This window comes from Eubalaena glacialis, chromosome 6 (assembly GCF_028564815.1).
Source record: "Eubalaena glacialis isolate mEubGla1 chromosome 6, mEubGla1.1.hap2.+ XY, whole genome shotgun sequence".
In the NCBI taxonomy this organism is placed as follows: Eukaryota; Metazoa; Chordata; class Mammalia; order Artiodactyla; family Balaenidae; genus Eubalaena; species Eubalaena glacialis.
In genome coordinates, this window is record NC_083721.1 from 591,361 (window position 1) to 615,350 (window position 23,990).

Here is a 23,990-nt window from a genome sequence, read left to right on the forward strand (position 1 = left end):
CCCCCGGCCTGGGCGGGCAGACCGGACAAGCCACTGGCACGGGAGCCCCTCGGGACTCTGGAAGCAGCCACCCGCCACCTGACCCGGGAGCCCCTGAGGCCATTCGTCATGTTGTGACCCCAACCCCGGCTGAACCCTGGCGGGATCCCGGGACAGGCGGGGGAGGGGCTGGAGGGAGGAGCCCAGCTACTGGCTTCCCGCTGCAGCTTGCAGCGCTGGTGGCTGCCCTCCCCACCCCCGCCTGGCGCCTGGCATCTCCCAGGGCCAGGGGCTCGACGCAAAGCCGCAACGCTGTGCTCACCCGATCCCCGGAGTCTCCCTTGCAGCCAGGAGGTCCGATGCGCCCCAACTTGCCCTGAAGGAGAAGAGGGGAGCAGAAGATGTGTCAAGGCCAGGATTCGGAGGACAAGAGCCCCGACGACAGAGATCAGTGGTGCCGGGTCTACGTGCACCAGGCACCCCACTGTGGACGTGTGCCTCAGTGGCTGTCAGGGTGGCAGTCCAGAGTCTCCGGGGTGCGGCCGGGAGCATGAGTGTCTGTGGTGCCCCCTCCAGGCGTGTGTACGTGTGCGTGAATGCATGGTGTGTGCTCACCTGTGACATGTGTGTGTGTGCTGTTTGTGTGCACCTGTGCACGTGTGTGAACCACCAGTCAGGCCAGACATGGGGTCTGCAGGACAGGCAGGGAGAGTCCTGCAAGGCCGGACCCTGCTTTTCAGGAGCAAATGTCCACTTCCGCTCTTGCAAGGTTCCTGTGTGTCCTGTGTCCACCGGGTAGATGCAACCAGGGGCCACCCAAGCCACAGGTTGTGTGCAGTGGCCAGAGAGGCCCAGAGGCCTGGCCCCTGGAAGGACCTGAGAGTCTCGAGGGCGTGGCTGTCAGTTCACGGGCACCCTTGCTCCGCCCAGGGACGGAGCCCCAGAGCACTCTACCTTCTGTCCATCCGTCCCGTTCTTGCCCGCCAGGCCGGGGGCGCCCTGGAGGAGAGGGGAGGAGGGACCCCGTTAGCCCCGATGCTCCTTCCTTCTGAGCAGTGGGGAGGTAGGCACCCCGCCCCCGCCCGCCTGTCTGCTCACCTTCCGCCCTTCGGCTCCAAACTCGCCCTGCATAGGAGGAAACGAGGCCAGTTAGCGCTGCTAACACATCACAGACGCCACTGCCTTAGGGGCCCAAGTCTACCCTTGGACAAAACACGAAGCCAGAGCGGCCCCAGAAGGCTACTACCGGCACGACACCGGGTCCCGTGCCCCAGCACGGACCCCCGGCTTGCTACCGGATGCTGCTGCCGGGGTTGGGGCCGTGTGAGGTCTGGCTGCCCAGAGCCCAATCTCACCTTCTCTCCTTTGAAACCAGGAACACCCTGAGGTCGGAAGGAAAGAAAAGCAGCGTTACCAGGGTGTGTGCGCTGGGACCCAGCAGGCCTGGGGGGAAGAAGGGGGGATGGGGAGGTGGGGGGGATGGGGGTGGGGTGGTGGTCGTCAGGCTCGGGTGCAGAGGCGCCACCAGGGACGTCGTTGGAAATGCAGCAGTGCTTCACTTCCTTGGGGCAGGGGTGGGAGCAGTGGGCCACGCCAGACACATCCTGACCCCGGCGGCTGGCCCCGCCTGGAGCCAGGGAGCCCTTGGCTTGTCCTCATGTCCCCCGCCCCCCCGGCAGGGTCCGCAGCAACTTGCCTTGGGTCCTGGGAATCCAATGGGGCCTTCGATGCCTGGATCTCCCTGTGGAAGAGCAAAGGGCCGTGGATGTAACCTCAGCCGTGGGGAGCGGGGGCCGCCGGGACGGGGTGTGGAGGGTACTCACCTGTCGCCCCTTCTGTCCAGGCTCTCCGGGCTCACCCATGTTGCCCTTGGCGCCCTGAAAGCAGACGAAAGAAAAAGGAATAAATCAAGGTGGGGAGGCAGAGGGTGCGTCTGGCCAGCGGCCTGGCAGACGAGCAGACACCTCTCTCCCGAATTTAGAAAGAAGCCACTTAGTGATAACTTTCCCCGTAACGGTATTTCAAACGCTCTGTCTCATGTCCTCAGAGGTTTCTTTCCCCTCTCCTGCCTTTACAATTTTTGACATGAATCATTGGTGTTTCTGATACCCTGGCAGTCATTTTGGAAGGATTTCATTTGATACACCTCTGTTGTTACGAAAACGCAGGGCCAACCTAACCCCTTAAAACCTACTTATTTAACAAATGACAGGAGTGAGTGCCCTGTATGGATTAGCACCACACTACCAAGAGTAACGGAGTTCATGTTTCCTTATGTACTTGAGCATGCTGGTTTACTTTACAGGAGTCTTTTATGGGCAAATCTTAATTAAAAAGTATTCCTACTTTTCTCAAAATGCCATATAAAATGCAGCTGATAAAAGCTGAATTTTAGTTTTGCCAGGGTGAGAAGTGGTGAGTCCATCCGAGGTGCAGTGGCCCTGAATTTGGAGTTCAAGACAGGTCGGGGGCTTTCCTGGGAAACAGACCCCTCGGGTGGTCTGGGCATCTTACCTTCTGTCCGCGGTAGCCCTTGGGGCCGGGAGGCCCGGGGATCTCCAGACAGCTCACCTTGTAGCACTGAAACAGGAAGCAAGGGGCAGCGCGTGAGGCTAGCACCACAAGTCCCAGGAGGGAGGGAGAGGGCGCAGCCTGCGGCCCACTGGACACTGGGCCATCCTGAGGTGGGGGCTGCACGATGGAACAGACTTGGGAGGTGCCCAAGAGGCCCCTGTGCCCACCAGGGGCGGGTTCAGGGGTCCACACCAGTGCTCTAGTCAAGTTTTGGAAATCAAGGCTGCGTTAAGCAATGACCAACAGCAGAAAGTATTAAATCGCTGTGGTATTGAGCAGCTGCTCCGGGAAAGGGTGTGCCTGTAGTATCCTGGGCTGTGAGCTGGTGCTGGGGAAGCACAGGCTTCAGGTCCTGTGCTGCAGGTCCTGTGCTGGGCACCCAGCTGGCCACCTGCCTTCTCCTGCTGGCCTCCCTCAGGTGGATGGAGCCCGTCAGCCCAGAGGGCGACCCTCAACCTCGACCCTCATCCTTTGGCTGTGTAGACCCTAACGCTGACCTCCTGCGTTTAAACAGCCTGGTTGTGGCCAGGAGCCCTTTGTCCAGACTCGAGTCTCAGGCCCCACATGGAGCTGAGGGGTCTTGCTCCCAGGCCGGCCCCCCCCTCATTGTCCTAGACCCTGGGAGCCCCAGGGAGTGGGGCGCGGGTGGTCGTCTCTGCTGGGTCAGAGGCCCCAAGCAGCTCCCGGCAGGGCCGGCAGGGATGGAAACGCTCTCACCTCTCCGTAGGCTTCATGTTTCTGTGGAAAAGACCCAGAGAGAAACCCTGGTTAGGGGGGACCTGGAGACATGGTCAGCTCCGAGTCTGGGCGGGGACACAGGACATCGGAGTAGACAGGACCCTGCCCGGGGCCCACCCTCTTCAGCCACCTCACTCAGAGGGGGTAAACTGAGGCCCGGAGCGGTGGACTGCCCCCTGCCACGCGGGTGAGCGGATCCCAGGGCTCTGGGCCCCACGCTCCGTCCCTGCTGCTGGCGGGTGGGGGTGGCCTCCCTGGCCCAGCGACTCACCATGACCTTGATGATGCGGTTGACGGTGTCCTGGTCGATCTCGGTGGAGTCGGGCCGCATGGTGGCGTAGTTGTTCCGGTAGAGCTCGTGAGGCGTGTTGGCGATGTCCCGCAGGCCCTGCTCATTCAGCTTCAGGTTGGGCGGCACCGCGAAGAGCCGGATGCCCTCCTCGCGGGCCCGCTCGGCCTGCAGCTTGATGCCCCCGCACGGGCTGCCCGTGACGTGGCCATCAGTGATGATCACCGCGAAGTTGACCACCCCCTTGCCCACGTGCTGCCGGACCTCCTGGGTCATGTTGGCCAGCATGCAGTCCGTGAAGGTGCCGCGGCGGAAGGAGCTGATGCCCTGCAGGCTCTTGGTGAAGGAGGCCCGGTCGCTGCCGGGCGGGCTGAACACCTCCACCAGGTCGGAGAAGTGCAGGCCGCCGTAGCGCCAGCTCAGGGCCACCTGGTCCAGGTAGAGCTCGTCCTGCAGCTGGCTGATGAACTGCAGCACGAACTGCTGCATGTGGTAGAGCAGGCTGTCGGTGGGGGACTGCATGGTGATGCTCTCCGACGTGTCCAGCACGAAGTACACGTGGATCGGGCAGTCGGCCTTCTCTGGGGACGCACACGAGTCACCGTGGCGCCGGGGGCCCTTGCGCGGGCTGGTGCCGGGCTCTGCCCGCCCGGCCTCCCTGCAGCCCGCCCCGCCCCCGCCCTCCGGCCCCGCCCAGGCCTCGCCGCACCCACCCCGGTGGTACCTGGGCAGCTGTTCCTCTCGGAGGTGCTGGGGCTGATGACCTCCTGCTGCTGAGCGTGGACGGCCCCCAGGAGCCCCCAGAGAAGGAGGGCGAAGCAGGGGCCTGGGAGCATCTTGGCAGCGCCCGTGCGCCCCGACATCCTGCAGCAGGGGAGAGCGGCGCTGCAGACGGTGCCCCGCGGGCACAGCACGGTACGAGCCCTCCTCCCCAGACGGTGGGGGCGGCACACACGCGGCCGGCCAGCAGCTGGGCCGGGGGCCCCTCTCCCCCTGCCCTGGATGGGCCACAAGCATTGACTGGGAGCAGAGACCGCAAGCTTTGGGCTCCGCTCTGGGTGGGACGCTCGACACTCCTCCCTGCCCTGCAGAGCCTGGGTGCGCTGGGCAGACAGGTGCGTCCTGGGAACTGAAAAGCCAGTGACTGGCATCGGTGAGGACAGAGGGGGTCCTGCGGTGGGCAGGGCAGAGGGGTCGCTGGGGGCGACTGGGAGGAGGGGCACCCGGGGAGGGGAGAGAGGCCCAGGCTGGGCCGGGGTGCGCCTTGGTACCGGACGCCATGCTGACTGGGGAGGGGGACGGCCTGGGGAGCGGAACGTGGGCGCTGATGAGGACAGGCCTGGAGGGCTGGCAGGCAGTGGCCTCCGGGTCCTGCTTTGTTGAGGGACGTGGGGACAGCTGCATAGGGTGGAGGGGACCCTTCTCCAGAGAGGTCACTGTGCCCTGGTGTGTCTCCGCGGGGCCTGGGGTGGCCTCTGCACTCGGGTGCACCCTCTGCTGGACAAATGCAGCGAAAGGACCTCGAGGTGCGGCGTGGGTGGGCTGGCTGGGCTCTGGGGACACGGTGTGAGGGGAAGGGGGACCCTTCGTGGGAAGGCGAGGAAGGGGCTTGTCACCCTGCTGTTCCAGTGGGGACCCTGCAAACTGGTTCACTTGGCGCCCCTGGAACAGAGGGTGAACCTGCTGAAGATGCAGCCCTGCCGGGGACTTGGGCTCTGCTGGCAGCCTGGGCCCCCGCATGGCTGGGGGCGAGAGGAGGCACCTGGAGAGCTCTGAAGGGAAGCAGAGGCGTCAGGGGCGCTTTGGTGCTGTTTTCTTGGTGATGCCCCTCAACACTGTGGAAACCTCTCATTTTTGAGAGGAGGTGAATTTGCACTTGGGTTTAAGGTGAGAGGGGTTATTCCTGGCGTAGTTAGGGGTGCACAGGACGTGGTCCTGCCTCCCTCCGCATGGGGTCATGGTTAGCTCAAGAGGCTGTGAGGCTACAGGTAACAGTCATGACCCCGCAGGGTGGTGACAGTTGCTGAGATTAAAGCAAGCCTCGTGGGACTATCAGGAAATCCAGGAGGGCTTCCTGCAGGAGGTGATGGATGTGCCCAGACTGAGGGAATGGCCAGAGGAAGGGAGCTCCTGGCCGAGAGGAGTCTGGTTTAGGGAGGTCTGGGGGCAACGCTCGATTGAGGTGAGGACCAAGAAGGTGGGGTGAGGGGCAGGCCAGGGGCTCTGAAGCACCCAGAAGCCAAGAGGGAGTCGGGCTGCACCAGCCAGAGCCAAGGGTCCAGAGCCATCAACCACTGGCGATGGCCACTGTGGGACCTCAGTCAGGGGGGCCAGTCAGGGCTGACCACTAGGATGTGGGCACAGGTTTGTCCTCCACTACCTCTCACCCTGCTGCCCCATGGAGGAGAGACCGCAGAGAGGGCACCATAAGGCCCACCATGTCCTGTCTGCTACAGGTGAGAGGGGACAGAACTGAGGGGAGGCTTGCCCAGCTTGGCACTGTTCTCCATGTGCACACATGTCACGCGCCACACACACACAGCACACACACAGCACACACACAGACATCACACACGCATCACACATACCACACACACCACACACACACAGTACACCACACACAGACATCACCATACACACACACCACCCACACACAGCACACACACAGCACACCACACACACGTCACACACCACACACAGACATCACACACAGTCTCACATCATACACCACACACACACAGCACACCACACACCACACACACACATCACACATACAGCACACACACACACATCACACACACTCACACATCATACACCACACACAAAAACACACATAATAAATTAAAAGAGGCCCACATAATAAAGTGTACTGGTGGAAAATCTTACTCTCAAATGTAATGAAAAATTCTAAAAATATCTACCCAGGGGAAAAACACAATAGCAACAACAAAATACAGAAAACACCCGAAGGGAAAAATCACTTTGGCCTGTGGTAGGCAGCTTCCAAGGCGGCCCCCAATTACTCTTGCCCATACAGAGTCCTCTTACCCCCTGAATTGTCTCTGGCCAGTATGACCAACAGAAAAACGGGGAAGTGATGCTGTGTGACTTCCACGACTGGGTCATAAAAGGAAGGGTGCCTTCTGCCTGGTCCCCTCTTGACTTGCTTGCTATGGGGGAAGCCAGCTGCTGTAACGTGAAGATGCTCAAGCAGCCTTTGCAGAAGCTCATGGGGGAGGTGATGAGGCCTACAGCCGACAGCGGTGAGTGAGCCATCTTGGAGGCAGACCCTCCACCCCAGCCAAGACTTAGATGACCAAGGCTGTGGCCAATATCCTGACTGCACCTCATGAGGGACCCTGAGTGAGAACCACCCAGCGAAGCCTCTCCTGAATTCCTGGCCTGAATAAATTACAAGATAGTAAATGCTTATTGTTTTAAATCACTAAGTTTTGGGTACTTTATTACACAGCAATAGACCACTAATAGAGGCATAAAACTTTTTCTCCACAACGTTGTAGACAAAGATGAGAAAATAATTCAGAATTTTGACAGGAAAATAAAATGACCCAAGGATGTCTCCCCAGCCAACTTATCTTTCATGTATAAGGATAAACATCTCAGAAAACTAAAAATAGAGCTACCATATGGTCCAGCAATCCCACTCCTGGGCATATATCCAGACAAAGCTCTAATTCAAAAAGATACATGCACCCCTATGTTCATAGCAGCACTATTCACAATAGCCAAGACATGGAAACAACCTAAATGTCCACTGACAGATGAATGGATAAAGAAGATGTGGTATATTTATACAGTGGAATATTAGCCATAAAAAAACACAAAATAATGCCATTTGAAGCAACATGGATGCAACTAGAGATTATCACACTAAGTGAAGTAAGTCAGAGAAAGACAAATACCGTATGATATCACTTACATACGGAATCTAAAATATGACACAAATGAACTTATCTACGAAACAGAAACAGACTCGCAGACACAGAGAACAGACTAGTGGTTGCCAAGGGGGATGGGGAATGGGGGAGGGATAGATTGGAAGTTTAGGGTTAGTAGATGCAAACTATTATGTATAGAATGGATAAACAACAAGGTCCTACTGTATAACACAGGGAACTATATTCAATACCCTGGGATAAACCATAATGGAAGAGAATATAAAAAAGAATGTATATATGTGTATAACTGAGTAACTTTGCCAAACAGCAGAAATTAACACATCGTAAATCAACTATACTTCCATTAAAAATAAAAAAAGGATAAACATCTCAGATGTAAATGGGCTCAGATCTATGCCACCCACACACCATTCCTAAAAATATTCTGCAAGGAATTTCTGCAGACAATAGAGAAATGAATAAAAATAAATGAAAAGCAAAGAAACTTGAGACATACAGTAAAATATAGAAAATGAAGGGAAAAGAACTGAAGCATAAAATTAAAAGCCAGAAATTTCACATAGATCAGTTGTGACAATAAAGGTGTATGGCTTAAATTCTCCTGTAAAGACAAACTTTCCTAAATTGGGTCAAAAAATGAAACCCATCGCCATGAGGTTTATAAGAGTCACACTTTAAATAGAAAGTCACAGATGGTGCTAAGAAAATGGAGTGGGGAGGGATGGATGCAAATGGAGAGAAAGACAGGGGCAGTGTTGTTGAGACACTAGAATTTAAGACAGAGGATGAGGGATGGGGCCCAGGAAAAGATAAAAGCTGCTGCAGTCCAGTTATAAATCTTTATGTACCTAATTTCATAACACAATATTACTTAAAGCACAATCTGTGAAAAATCAAAGAAAAAACTGACAGACTGCAACCAAGTAGACTTTAACTCATCTTTTTATGTTACTGACAGATCATATTAAAAAAACAGAGGATCTGAATGTCATGTTTTATAAAACTTTGATAGTAACAAGCAGGGAATATGTATTTTCTAAACATAAAGGATTTGGATAATGTGCATAAAACACATGCACATATTACATATATACCTATGTTTTCAAAACCTACAAGTAGGGAACATACACTCTTTTAAAAATTTTACAGAACTCAATCCTAGAGTAAGCCACAAAGAAAGCTTTAATTTCTTAAAAAAATGGAAATTTTACAGATAAAATTCTTTGAGCTACAATGCAAAATTTGTCACTAATAAGACATAGGGAAAAACCCCCCAAAACAAAGCACTTGAAATTGAAAAACTCTCGCAAAAACTACATAGGAATTAGTGACAATGACGATGTACACATAAAAACAAATATGAGAAGGCCAAAACTATAATCAGGGGAAAATACATAGCCTTAGATGCTTTATGTTATAAAATAAGAAATTAGTGTAACAAATTAGGCATGTGGTTAAAGAATAGGGACAAAAAAACTTAAAGAGATAAATCTCAGGAAAGCAAGAGAGAGAAAGTGGTAAAAAAAAAAAACAAAAACCAATTGGTTGAAAAAAAACCCACAGTAGAATAATAAATACATCTAAGAGCTGGTTCTTCAAAAAGGCCAATAAAATAGAAAAAATTTTAGCAAGTCTAAGCAAGAATAAAAATGATGTAAACACAAATATAGAAATATACACATTTAAGGAGTAAAATAATGATAGATGAGGAGAGTTTTTATCGTTGTTTGTTTTTAAGAGCATACCAAGTGCAGCTTTGAGTGAGCTAGTGAATGCGAAAAACCGTTTTCTGGGAAAGTGGTCTCACCTCTAGAGAGGAGGTGAGAAACCAGCTGCACTCTGACATGGAAGGAATGGAAACGCTGGAAGGAAACACGTTCCCAAAGACTCTGGCCCAAACAGCTTCTGGGTGAGTTCTTTTGCATTTTCAAGAACAAACACTTCTCTATTTAACTTATTTCAGAACATAAAAAGATAAGCTTTTCAATTCATTTGTTAACTTGGCAAAACCTAAGACCAAAACTTGATTAAAGGTATCCCTAAAAGGAACTCTATAGATAAATATCACTTTTGAATACAGTTGCAAAAATCCTAACTGATATTAGAAAATAAAATATAGTAGCATATTAAGGACTACTAAACCAGTACTAAGATGAAGTTAGTTAAAAATACAATGATGCAACATTAGGAAACATATTAATGTAAGTCACATTAATATAAAAAAGAAAATCATGTATAGGCATACCTCAGAGATATTCTGGATTTGGTTCCAGACCACCATAAGAGAGCAAACATTGCAATAAAGGGAGTTGTAGGAATTTTTTTGGTTTTCCAGTGCATGTAAAAGTTATGTTTACACTATAATGTAGTCTATTGTGTGCAGTAGTGTTATGTCTTAAAAAACAATGTACATAACTTAAATAAAAATACCTTATTGCTAAAAAAAAAATGCTAGTCATTATCTGAGGCTTCAGTGAGTTGTAGTAGTAACATCAAAGACTGCTGATCACAGATCAACATAACAAGATAATAATGAAAAAGTCTGAAATATTGCAAGAATTCCCAAAATGTGACAGACATAAAGTGAGCAAACGTGGTTGGAAAAATGGCGCTGATAAACTTGCTCGATGCAGCGTTGCCACAAACCTTCAATTTGTAAAAACCAAAACATCTGCAAGGTGCAATAAAGTGAAGTGCATTAAAATGAGGTATGTGTGTAACTGCTCTAAAAGAGCCCCAAAACATGCATTTGTGGTTAAACAAACAAACAAACAAACAAGGCAAAACCTCATAAGAGACTTAGGAGTTCGATTAACATTATAAAAGTAAAACCTCATAAGAAACTTAGGTGTTGGATTAATATTATAAAGGATATAAATTTCAAATCAACAGCCACTATCAAATTTTACACAAAAACTAAATAGGTGTTCTTATCTTTGTGGGTCACAGACTCCTTTAAAAATCTGGACAGTTTCACCTGACACATGTGCACAGATTACTCATATGGAGAAATCATAGTCCTCATTAATTCAGGGGGTCCATCTATGGAACTGACTCTGGATTAAAAACTCCTGCACTTGAAGAATGACCATTAGAGTATGAAAAATAAAAAATAAAAAAGACAAAGAGTGTTGATCTCATTATATTATTCACTGTTGTGTTGGAAGCCAATGCAATAAGACAGTAAACAGAAACAAAATGTAAGTCTTGGAAAGGAAGAGATAGGAACTGTCCTTATTAAAGATGGGACTGTCTACCTAGAAAATCCAATAAAATCAATTGAACAAAGTTTAGGGGAGAGAGAAAGGGGTATTCAATGAGGCAATTATAAGAAAAAAAATACACAAAAATCTACAGATTTTCTTCTATCAGCAACAACCAATTAGAAAACGTAATGGAAAAAATACTATTTACACTAGCAAGAAAAACAACTTAAATCCAAGGAGTAAACTTAATAAGAATCTACAGATGTGCAGGACTTATGAAAAAAGTCCAAAAATTTCTAAGGAACACAGTGGACAGACAAACCTTGTTTTTGGATGAGAGACACAATATTTAAGAATATCAGTTATTTCTAACTGAATCTATAATAGAATGTAATTTTGATTAAAATTTCCAATAAAACGTTTTGCTTTTTTTGCCATTACGTGTTGACAAAATGAATCTAAGATTTACCTGGAAGAAAAAGTAAGAGTAGCTGAGAAAAATAAAAAATGAAGGGTGATGAAACTTGTGTTATCAAGTGCAATAATGGAATACAATTACAGTAATAAAGCATTAGTGGTTTTGGTGCTCGAATGGCCAACAGACCACACAGCAGTGGCATAACACAATATGAGAAATGAGGAAATGAGACGGCTGCTTTTCAGAGCACTGAGAGAAGGCTGGGAAAAGGGGTCACGATGTGATTAGAAATAAAGTAATCCCACCTCACACAGTACACCCAAATAAAGTCCAGGAGAAGTAAGTAACTGAGTGTAAAACATGGACCAAAAAGTCTTTGAAGGAAATAGAAAAGATGAAATGACAGTGAAATGTCTTATGATTACTCTGCACCAGATACTATGCTACATCTTTTCTTTTAACCCTCACAAGAGCCCTTGTGGATAGCACACTGGTGCTATTATAATCCCCATTTCATAGATGAGGAAACTGAGACTGAGACAGGTAACTTGTCCTCGGTGCTCAGAAAATAGCTGAGATCCAAATCCAGGCAGCATGGTTCTGAGTCCACACTCATGATAACTGGGCTCCCACATATGACCTTCGTTAAAACAAAGCAACATGAGCAGAGTGGAAACATACCAAGAGCCAGGCAATCATATTCCCAATGCACAATCAAGATTTCATATTCTTAAGGTTTAAAAATTTTGATGGCCTATTATTGTGTAAATGTTTACAAGTGTAATATATTTTTGTTGTTTTAAACTTTTTATTAATATATAATGTCCTTCTTTGCCTCTTGTAACTCTTTTTGATTTAAAGTCTATTTTAATCTGGTGTTAGTATGGCTACCCCTGCTCTCCTTTGGTTCCTATTTGCATGGAATAACATTTTCCATCCATTCACTTCCAACCTGTTTGTGTCTTTGGTTCTAAAATGAATCTTTTGTAGACAGCATATAGTTGGATCTCATTTTTTTAACATCCATTCTGCCAGTCTCTGTCTTTTGCTTGGACAGTTTAATCCATTTACAGTTAAAGTAACTACTGATAAGGAGAGACTTACTTCTGTAGTTTTGCTATTTGCTTCCTATGTAGTTATAGCTTTTTTGTTCCTCATTTCCTGCATTACTGTTTTCTTTTGTGTGCAGCTGATTTTTGTTGTAAAACATTTATATCCCTTCCTCATTTCTTTTTGTGCATATTCTTTTGGTACTGTCTTTATGGTTACCGTGGGGTTACACTTAACATTCTAAAGTTAGAACAATATAATTTGAATTTATGCCAGTTTAACTTCAACAACATACAAAAAAACTGCTTCTTTAAAAGCTCCCTCCCTATCCCTTTCAGTTATTGACGTCACAAAATTACATCTTTACACATTTTGTGTCCCAAAACACAAGCAAATATTATTTTTAATGCATTGGTCCCTTAAATTATGTAGAAAACAAAATGTGGAGTTACAATAATACTAGTTTTAAGAAGAACAGAGCTGGAGGAATCACGCACCCTGACTTCACACTATACTACAAAGCTACAGTAATCAAAACAGTATGGTAGTGGCACAAAAACAGACACATAGGTCAATGGAAAAGAACAGACAGCCCAGTGCATAAACCCATGCACGTATGGTCAATGAATCTATGACAAAAGAGGCAAGAATATACAATGGAGAAAAGACAGTCTCTTCAATAAGTGGTGCTGGGAAAACTGGACAGCTAGATGTAAAAGAGTGAAACTAGAACATTCTCTAACACTACATACAAAAATAAACTCAAGATGGATTAAAGACCCAAATGTAAGACCAGATTCCATAAAACTCCTAGAGGAAAACATGGGCAGAACACTCTTTGACATAAATCACAACAATATTTTTTTGGCTCTCTCTCCTAAAACAAAGGAAATAAAACCAAAATTAAACAACTGGAACCTAATTAAACTTCAAAGCTTTTGCACAGCGAAGGAAACCATCAACAAAACGAAAAGACAACCTACTGAATGGGAAGAAGTATTTGCAAATGATATGACCAATAAGGTGTTAATATCCAACATATATAAACAGCTTATACAACTCAACATCAAAAACACAAACAACCCAATTAAAAAGTGGGCAGATTTCACCAAGGAAGACACACAGATGGCCAAGAGGCACATGAAAAGATGCTCAACATCACTAATTATTAGAGAAATGCAAATCAAAACTACAATGAGGTATCACCTCACACCAGTCAGAATGGCCATTATCAAAAAAGCTAGAAACAATAAATGCTGGAAAGGGTGTGGTGAAAAGGGAACCCTCCTACACTGTTGGTGGGGATGTAAATTGATACAACCACTATGGAAAACAGTATGGAGGTTCCTTAAAAAAGTAGAAATATAACTACCATATGACCCAGCAATCCCACTACTGGGCATATACCCTGAGAAAACCATAATTCAAAAAGAGACATGCACTGCAATGTTCATTGCAGCACTATTTACAATAGCCAGGACATGGAACCAACCTAAATGTCCATCAACAGATGAATGGATAAAGAAGATGTGGCACATATATACAATGGAATATTACTCAGCCATAAAAAGAAACGAAATTGAGTTATTTGTAGTGAGGTGGATGGACCTAGAGTCTGTCATACAGAGTGAAGTAAGTCAGAAAGAGAAAAACAAATACTGTATGCTAACGCAGATACATGGAATCTGAAAAAAAAAAAAAAAAGGTACTGATGAACATAGTTGCAGGGCAGGAATAAAGAGGTAGGTATAGAGAATGGACTTGAGGACATGGGGTGGGAAGGTGAAGCTGAGGTGAAGTGACAGTAGCATCGACATATATACACTACCGAATGTAAAATCGTTAGCTAGTGGGAAGCAGCAGCATAGCACAGGGAGATCGGCTCCGTGCTTTGCGATGACCTAGAGGGGTGGGATAGGGAGGATGGGAGGGAGGCTCAAGAGGGAGGGGATATGGGGACACGTGTATGCATATGGCTGATTCACTTTGTTGTGCAACAGAAACTAACACGGTATTGTGAAGCAATTATAAAAAGAAATGGGCAGAAGAACTGAATAGACATTTTTCCAAAGAGGAAATGGCCAACAGGCACAGGAAAAGATGCTCAACATTGCTAATCATCAGGGAATTGCAAATCAAAACCACAATGAGATATCACCTCACACCTGTCAGAATGGTTATCATCAAAAAGAACACAAATAACAAATGTTGGTGAGGATGTGAAGAAAAGGGAACCCTCATGCACTGTTGATGGGAATGTAAGTTGGTGCATCCATTGTGGAAAACAATATGGAGATTTCTCAAAAAACTAAAAGTACAACTACCATATGACCCAGCAATTCCACTCTTGGGTATATATTAGATTAATAATTTTAAAAAATGTATTAGTATTTCAAATCAGGTAGAAAAAAGTGAGTTACATGCCATTGTTACAATAATTATTGTTATAATAATAATAGCTTTATAATTGCTCATGTATTTACCTTTACTGAGAGCTTCATATCTTCATATGACTTCAAGTTATTGTCTAGTGTCCTTTCATTTCACCTGCAGGACCCTCTTGAGCATTTCTTACAGGGCAGGTCTAGCAGTAATGGACTCTATCAGCTTTTGTTTATCTGGGAATGTTTTAAGTTTGCCCTCACTTTTGGGGGACAGTTAGGCTGGATATAGAATTTTCAGGCAATAGTTTTTTTTTTCCTTTTAGCATTTTGAATATATCAACCCACTGCCTCTTGTCTCCAAAGTTTCTGATGAGAAATCTTCTGGTAATCCTATTGAGAATCCCTTGGATATGATGAGTCACTTCTCTCTTGCTGATTTCAAAATTCTCTCTTTGTTTTTGTCTTTTGACAGTTTGATTATAATGTGTATCACTGTGAGTCTCTTTAAGTTCATCCTACTTGTCTTGGATGTTTATATTCATGTCATTCATCAAATTTGGGAAGTTTCTTCACATATTTCCTCTGCCCCTTTCTCTCTCATCTCCTTCTGGGACTCCCAAAACAAGTATGCATGTCCTTTAGGTTCTGTTCATTTTTCTTTAATCTTTTTTCTTTCTGCTCCTCAGACTCATAATTTCCATTGTCTTATCTTCAACATCACTAACACTTTCTTCTGTCTTCTCAAACTGGCCTTTGCATCCCTCTAATAAATAACTAAAAGTCATTGTACTCTTCAGCTCTATTATATCATTTTGGATTCTACCTAGGTTTTCTATTTATTGATATTTCTATTTTGTTCATACATTATTTTCTTGACTTTCTCCACATCTTCCTTTAGTTCCTTGAGCATCTTTAAGATGGTTGTGTTAAAGTCTTTGTCTAGCAGATCCACCATCAGGTCTTTTTCAGGGACAGTTTTGGTTGGTTTATATTTTTTCCTTTGAGTGGGCCATACTTTCCTGTTCCTTTGTTTGCCTTTTGATTTTTTGTTAAAAACTGGACATTTGAATCTAAAATGGTAACTCTGGAAATCAGATTCTTCTCCTTCCCTAGGGTTTGCTGTTCTTGATTGTTTGTTTGTTTTCATTTTTATTTTTTGTTTTTGATTGTTGTAGGCTGTCTCCGTGCCAAGGTTCAGCCTGAGGAGTAAAGGTAAGGTCTTTTCATTTCCTTCCTGAGCCTGCACTTTCCCCCAGGCATGTGCAGTTCCTGTCTAATTTCCCCTGTATATGCAGTTGTTTTTGAATGTCATAATCTTCAATGTCTGGCTCCCAAAAGGAGAAGAAGACAAAAATGAATGGGGGAAAAATGGTGCCAGCCCTTTAAATCTCCTGGAAGTCAATTCAACCAGAGAGGGCAAGGCTTGCAATGATGAGGAGAAGTGTAACAGTGGAAGCCTCAATAAATTTAAAAAGAAAATAACATAAAAAGTATCTTCTCTAATCACAATGGGATGACTTTAGAAGTCAATAACAGAAGGAAAACTGAAAAATTCACAAAATTGTGGGAATTAAACAACTCACCCTTAAAAAACCAATAGAATAGGTCAAAGAAGAATCACAAGGGAAATTAGAAAATACTCAGAGACTAATAAAAATGAAAACAAGACATACCAAACATATGAAACACAGTAAAAGCAGTATGAAGAAGAAAATTTACAGCTACAAATGTTAACATAAAACAACAAGAAAGATCTCAAATTAACAACCTAATTTTACCTTTACAACTTAAGGAACTAGAAAAAGAACAAATTAACAGCTAGCAGAAGGAATGAAATAATAAATACTAGAGCAGAGATAAATGAAATAATAGAAAAACAATAGAGAAAAATCAATGAAACCAAAAGTCAATTCTTCAAAAAGATCAACAACACTGACAAATCTTTAGCTAGATGGACTAAGAAAAAAAGAGAATACTCAAATTACTAACATCAGAAATGAAAGTGGGAAATTACTACTGATTCTACAGAAATAAAAAGAATTATAAGAGAATACTATAATCAGTTGTATGTCAACAAATTAGATAACCTAGATGAAATGGACAAATTCCTAGAAACACAAAACCTACAAAGACAAAACCATGAAGAAATAGAAATTCTGAATAGACCTGTAATTAGTAAGGAGTTTGAATCAGTAATTGAAAATCTCCTGACAAAGAAAAACCCTGGACGTGATGCCTTTACAGGTGAATTCTAGGAAGCATTTAAAGTAGAACTAACATCAATACTTGTCAAACTTTTCAAAAAAATTGAAGAGGAGGGAATACCCCCAAACTCATTCTATGAAGTCAGCATTACCCTGATACCAAAGCCAGACAAAGACACTACAAGAAAAGAAAACTACAGACCAATATCCCGTATCAACATGGATATAAAAATCATCAACAAAATATTAGCAAACAGAATTCAACAGGATAGAAAAAGGATTAAACATCATGACCAAGTGGGATTTATTCCTAGAATGCAAAGATGATTCAACATATGAAAATCAATTAATGTAACACACCACATTAACAGAATGAAAGAAAAACACACATGATCATCTCAATTGATGCAGAAAAATCTTTTGATAAAATTCAATATCCTTTCATGATTAAAGAATTCAACACACTAGGAATAGATGGAAACTACCTCAGTATAATAAAAGCCATTTATAATAATCCCACAACTAACATCATACTCAATTGTGAGAGACTATAAGCTTTTCCTCTAAGGTCAGGAACAAAGCAAAGATGCCCACTTTCACCATTTCTATTCAACATAGTATTGGAAGTCCTAGTCAGAGCAATTAGGCAAGAAAGAGAAATAAAAGGCATTCAAACTGTATAGGAAGAAGTAAAATTATCTCTGTTCACAGATGATATGATTGTATAGGTAGGAAATCCTGAAGAGTCCACAAAAAGAAACTGTTACAATAAATGGATTCAGCTAAGTAGCAGGAAACAAAGTCAACACACAAAAATCAGTTGCATTTCTATACGCTAACAATGAATAACACAAAAAGGAAAATAAGAAAACAATTCCATTTACATTAGCATCAAAAGAATAAAATACTTAGGAATTATTTTTACCAAAGAAGTGAAAGACTCACTGAAAAATATAAAACATTTCTGAGAGAAATTAAAGAAGATATAAATAAATGGAAAGATATTCTGTGTTTATAGATTGGAAGACTTAATATTAAGATGTCAATACTACCCCAAGTGATTCACAGATTTAATGCAATCTCCATTGAAATCTCAATAATGACTTTTGCAGAAATGGAAGAAACCACGCTAAAATTCGCAAAGAATCTCAAGAGACCCTGAATAGCATAAACAATTCTAAAAGAGAAGAACAAACTGAGGAACAAACTTCCTGATTACAAAATTTACTACAAAGCTACACTAATCAAAACAGTATGGTACTGGGATAAAGGGACATATAGACAAATGGAATAGAATAGAGTCCAAAAATAACCCTCACATATGTAATCAAACGATTTTCAACAAGGGTGTCATGACCATTCAGTGGGGGAAAAGACAGTCTTTTTCAACAAATGGTGCCAAAAAACTGGATATCCACATTCTAAAGAATGAAGTTGGACCTTACCTAACACAATACACAAAAATTATCTCAAAGCGGATCCATGATTTAAGTGTAAGACCTAAATTTATAAAACTTCTAGAAGAAAACAGAAGGCAAAACTCTTCACAATACTGGATTTGGCAATGCTTTCTTGAATATGACACCAAAAGCACAAGCAACTAAAGAAAAAAATAGGCATACTGGATTTCATGAAAATTTTAAAAATTTGTGCATCAAAAGACACTATTCAGCCTGGTCCAGGGCACTCCTTTTCGTGTCCTTCCACCAGTCGTGGGCAGGGTCTGAGCGGTTCACTGGGGGTGGAGATGCATTTTTGGGGAGGGCAGTGAGGCTCTGGGGCTGTGAGGGGAGGGCAGCCTGACACCAGAGGCAGCACCAAAGCCTCAGAACACGAGGCTTCAGGACCCAGGACACGGAGTCCCCAGGCCAGCCGCTGCCTTTGGGACCCCAGGGTAGCACAAGAGGCGAGGTTATTGTAATTCAGGATGCGAAGGGCAGAGTCGATATGTACCATCTTCTGGAATGTCCACCAAGGAACTCTGAAAATGATGACCTAGCAACCAGTTTGGTTCTTGATCCCTATTTCGGTTTTCAAACACACAAAATGAATACTAGCTTTCGGTCTGTTACAGGAAGGCAAGAAGAACTAAAGGAAGTGATTGAACATTTTAAGAAAGATAAGCACTTGGAGAAAGCCGTCAAATGTCTGACTTTGCAACAACAAAAATGATGCAGGAGGAGCAACTAAGCCCGTGCACCACAACTACTAAGCCTGCGCTCTAGAGCCCGTGAGCCACAACTACTGAGCCCACACGCCACAACTACTGAAGCCCACGTGCCGCAACTACTGAAGCCTGCGTGCCTAGAGCCCGTGCTCCACAACAAGAGAAGCCACCGCAATGAGAAGCCCGTTCACTGCAACAAAGAGTGGCCCCCGCTCGCCGCAACTAGAGAAAGCCCGCGCGCAGAAACGAAGACCCAACGCAGCCATAAATAAACAAATAAAATAAATTTATAAAAAAAAATGATGCAGGAGAATTTATTCAAGGAACACGTATTTATTTACTTGCGAATGTTTGCAACTGACAGTGGATTTGAAATAATGCCTTATAATAGATACTCATTAGAACAAAATAGAGCCAAAATAATTGCAACCAAAGAGTGGAAATGAAATGACAAAATAGAATTACTGGTAGGTTGTGTTGCTGAGCTTTCAGAAATTGAGGAGAACATCCTACTTGGACCCAGAGAAAACGACTTCAGTGTTGTGTATTCCAGAAGGAAAAACTGTGCTCAGCTTGCCTTGGTCCTGCTGCATTTACAAACCATGACTGCAGACCTACGTGTGAGTTTCTGTCAGTTGGCCAAGACACAGCAAGTGCGAAGGCTCTAAGAGATACTGAACCTGGAGAAGAAATTCTTGTTATTATGGAGATGGGTTTTTTGGGGGGCAATAATGAGTTCTGCGAGTGTTACACTTGTGAAAGATGACAACTGGTGCTTTTAAATCCAGAGCGGGACTCTTGTTTCTGCTGCTGTTATCAATAGCAAATATGGACTCAGAGAAACAGTAAACCTTTAAATAGGCTTAAAAAGTTAGGCGACAGCAGTAAGAATTCAGTCAATCTGTCAGTTCTCACACTGATGCAGATACCACTCAGGAATAAAAACAAGGCAAGGTCGTCATACGTTTGAAAGAAACCTTTCCACGGTGTTAGTTTCTCTGTGATGATGTTGTCAGGTCCCACGAGAAGACAAAGGACGACGTGGCATCACACAGGCACACACGTGTTCCACGCCAGTCTGGCCAGTCTGTTAGGTTGGTTGGTGGACTTGGGGAGTTCATAGCGTCTGGCCTCAAGGCTCCCCACCCCCTTTTTACAACTTGCTTGCCTTTTTCAAAATGAGCTGACCCAATTCACCAAACCACCAGTTTCCAGACTCAGAACTGTGATAGAGGAGCATTTTGAATGTTGCTCTACTATGACGTGTTGTAATAGCCGCTCCTCAAAGTAGCAAGAGAGATGAAGAGGAGAAAGAAGTGCGCTTTAAGATACCCGTGGTGAGTGGGGGTAGAACCTAATGGAAACCGGAGAAAGAGAGAATGAAGAATAAAGAGAAAAGAAAGAGAAGAAAGCCTAAACAAGCAAAAGAAAACACATCATGTTTGTGGAGCTTTGAAGTCCTGGAATCACTGTGATCGCTACTGTTTTTCATCTGGGTGACACCAGTTTTCTCTAGTTGCCCCTAAAGCAGTAGCCTCTTTAGTCTGACCTGTCTCTGATAGGAATAAAGTTTAAAAGTTTTAACTTGATGGTCCCCTCAGCACGCCTGTTTTGGCACTATAAATGTGCATACAGGGCTTCCCTGGTGGCGCAGTGGTTAAGAATCCGCCTGCCAATGCAGGGGACACGGGTTCGAGCCCTGGTCCGGGAAGATCCCAGATGCCACAGAGCAGCTAAGCCCGTGTGCCACAACTACTGAGCCTGAGCTCTAGAACCCGCAAGCCACAACTACTGAGCCCACGTGCCACAACTACTGAAGCCCATGCGCCTAAAGCCCGTGCTCCGCAACAAGAGAAGCCACGACAATGAGAAGCCCGCACACCACAACGAAGAGTGGCCCCCGCTCACCGCAACTAAAGAAAGCTCGTGCGCAGCAACGAAGACCCAGCACAGCCACGAAGACCCAGCACAGCCATAAATAAATAAATAAATAAATAAATAAATAAATAAATAAATAAATAAATAAATTTATTAAAAAAAAATGTCCATACATACCTCTTAGCACGTAAGTACCCTCTGAGGTCTGATTATTTCGGCTCTTCTCCCTGTCTTCAGATGTCTTCAGCCCAACTCTGGGTGCTCCTCTCCACTACAGAAGATCCCAAAGAAAAGGCAGGGTGTCTCCCATGATGGTGACTGTCACTGCCGTGAAGTCTGACTCTACCTGCTGCTGGGGGTCAGAGGCCAGGGGTAACCTCTGCCGTGGAAAAGTGATACTGTGTTCCTATTCCAGTCTTTAATGTCCAAAGTGAACAAAGACGGGCAGTCAGTCTGTCATTTACCCTTGACTGTTGGTTTTAATAATAAATGCAGAACAATACAAAAGAGACACTATCCAGAGAGTCAAAAGGCAGCCTACATAATTGGAGAAAATACTTGCAAATCATATATCTGATGAGGGATTAGTATCCAGAATATATAGAGAACTGAAACTCAACAACCAAAACCCCAGCAACCCGATTCAGAAATGCGCAAAGGGCTTGAATAGACATTTCCCTAAAGAAGTTATACCAATGGCCAATAAGCACATGAAAAAATGCTCAACATCACTAATCATTTGGGAAATGCAAATCAAAATTACGATGAGATATCACCTTACACTCATGGACAGTGAGGATGGACAGTATCAGAAAACAAGAAATGTTGGCAAGATAAGGGGAAACTGGAATTGTTGGTGGGAATGTACAAATGTAGAGCTGTATGGAAAATAGTATGGTGGCTCCTCAAAGAATAAAAATAGAATTACCACATGATCTACCAGTTCTACTTCTGGGGCTATACATACTCAAAGGAATTGAAAGTTGGGTCTCAAAGAGATATTTGTACATCAATGTTCATAGCAGTATTACTCAGAATAACTAAAATGTGGAAGCAACCCAGGTGTCCATCGATGGATGAATGGATAAGCATAATGTGGTCCATCCATACAATGGAATATTATTCAGCCTTGAAAAGGAAGGAAATTCTGACACATGCTATGACATGGATGAAACTTGAGAACATTATACTGAGTGAAATAAGCCACACACAGAAAGACGAATACTGTATGATTCACTTACATGAGGTACTTAGAATATCTCAGAAATCATAGCGACAGAAAGTAGAATGGTGGTTGCCAGGGGCTGGGGGAGGGGGGATTGGGGAGTTAGTGTTTAATGGGACAGAGTTTCAGTTTTACAAGATGAAAAGTGTTCTGGAAATGGATGGTGGTGATGGTATCACAATATGAAGGTACTTAATAGCACTGAACTATACATTTAAAAATGGTTCAGATGGTAGATTTTATGTTATGTGTATTTAACCACAATTTTAAAAAATTAGGGAAAAAAATCTCTTACAAAGTAGTGAAAAATGAGCACCCATTAGGAAGATGGGGAAATCATAACCAGGAAAGTAACAGCAGTACAAATGGTCAGTGATCGAGCTGCACAAAAACCAAGGACATGCAGACAAACCAACAAGGCACCATCCCTCATCTATGAAACTGGCAAATAGGACAGAAAACCAGACACTGTCCACAGCCAGAGCACCAGGGCCCGTCTCCACTCCTCTGGTGGCTCTGACAACAGGTTTGGAAGCCTTGACACTTTTCAGAACTTTTGACCCAGACTCTGCTCTCCAAGGAGCAGCCCCCCACAGCTGGGATGCCCACCCTCCGTCTGCCCGTCACAGGGTCTACAGTGGGCCCCCGGAGGCTACCTGCTGGCGGGGCGTGGGGCTGCCGACCTGTTCAGATCTCTGGGGCGGATCTGCACCCGGTCTTTGCAGGGTGTTGCTTTCTGATTTGGCCCAATCCCAGCACATGCTTCAGGGCGGGGGCCGGCCCCCCAGGTCCTGTTCAGGGAGCAGCACCCCACGAGCCCTGCTTCTTTGCAGGTGTGCCCCACACCAGGGTCCCCCGGCTTTGCACAGATGTTTGAAAGGAGCCACAGGAAGGAGAGACCCACTGGAACACGGGGCCGTGTTTAAAGGAAAAGAATCAAACTATTTGAGTTTTTAAAAAAAATAATCACAAGAGCTAGGCTTCCCAGCATTGTAAAGCACTCGTGGCCACAAACACGGTCTCCCTATACCCTGTGCACCTGGAGACCTTGTTCTACAGATGAAAAAGCAGCGCCAGAGAAGAGGCTGGGCTTGGCCCACACCCTCTGCTGAGGCCCCGGGAAGACCCCTGGGTCCTGCTCCTCTCCCAGGCACCGGCCCATCTCAGGGAGCTCATCTCACACCTGAGGGACCTCAGGCGGGCCTGCTGCACAACAGAGCTGCCTGTGCTGGCTGGCGATGCAGTGTCTGCTGGGCGTGGATGTGCCCTGCCCGGTGCAGGGCCGCACTCCACCCGACCAGGTGACCCAGCGGCTGGAGCCTGGCTTTCACCTGGATGTTGCCTTCCCTGTAGTTTCCACTGTGGACATGCCCAACAACTGCCCCCAACCTGCCGCGGTCTTCACAGGCCTCCCAGGTCACTTTCATCAGCCCAGGGTGGCAGCTTTCCAGTGGCCAGAGTGGCCCAGTGGCCCACTGAGAGCCACGTCCTGCCAAGGGGACACATCTGCGCCCCTTGCATCCAGCCCCTCCAGTCACCTATGCCCCGGGGGCCCAGGCCCTCTCCCCCGCCCAGCTCTCCTGCCTCGGAATGACGGAAGGAAGGAAGGCAGACCACTTCCCTCCCTCCTGGGAGCCCCCAGTGCCCATCCAGCCTCCTGGCCCTGGTGAGGCAGACAGGGAATACACCCCAACGTAAGATGGCCTCCAAGCCAGAACTCCTTTACTGGAAACAAAACCCAGGGAAATCTGTGTACTTCAAGCCTCCTTCTTTTTGGGTGTCCCTCTACAAGTGCAGATCCTTCCCTTGGGGACAGCTGGGTGGCCTGGGGGTGTGGGGGCCATCAGCTTTCTCCCTGGGTTCAGGGGACCATTCTCCGGGGCCCCGGGCAGGATGGCAGGCACCCCAGGGCGCCGCCCTGCGCCCTGCCGTTTTTGGTTGTTGTTACCAGCATCAGC

General features: G+C 45.6%; 1 protein-coding gene and 1 pseudogene across 3 annotated transcripts in view; one reads left to right on the plus strand and one right to left on the minus strand.

The window, feature by feature from the left end:
- The window catches only part of COL6A2 (collagen type VI alpha 2 chain), a 36,884-nt gene that overhangs the window by 11,965 nt on the left and 929 nt on the right, over positions 1-23,990 (minus strand). For 2 of the 3 annotated variants that reach the window (XM_061193775.1, XM_061193777.1), the window contains exons 2-12: positions 20,985-21,078; positions 4,305-4,444; positions 3,563-4,161; positions 3,271-3,291; positions 2,494-2,559; positions 1,803-1,856; positions 1,676-1,720; positions 1,335-1,361; positions 1,078-1,104; positions 934-978; positions 302-355 (exon numbers count right to left, since the gene is read on the minus strand). In XM_061193775.1, coding sequence (XP_061049758.1) covers positions 302-355; positions 934-978; positions 1,078-1,104; positions 1,335-1,361; positions 1,676-1,720; positions 1,803-1,856; positions 2,494-2,559; positions 3,271-3,291; positions 3,563-4,161; positions 4,305-4,443 — 1,077 coding nt within the window. In that variant the 5' untranslated portion in view covers position 4,444; positions 20,985-21,078. The remainder of the gene's footprint in view (positions 1-301; positions 356-933; positions 979-1,077; positions 1,105-1,334; positions 1,362-1,675; positions 1,721-1,802; positions 1,857-2,493; positions 2,560-3,270; positions 3,292-3,562; positions 4,162-4,304; positions 4,445-20,984; positions 21,079-23,990) is intronic. The other variant, XM_061193776.1, reaches the window with a different exon arrangement.
- LOC133093094 (histone-lysine N-methyltransferase KMT5B-like) lies at positions 18,682-19,871 on the plus strand (annotated as a pseudogene).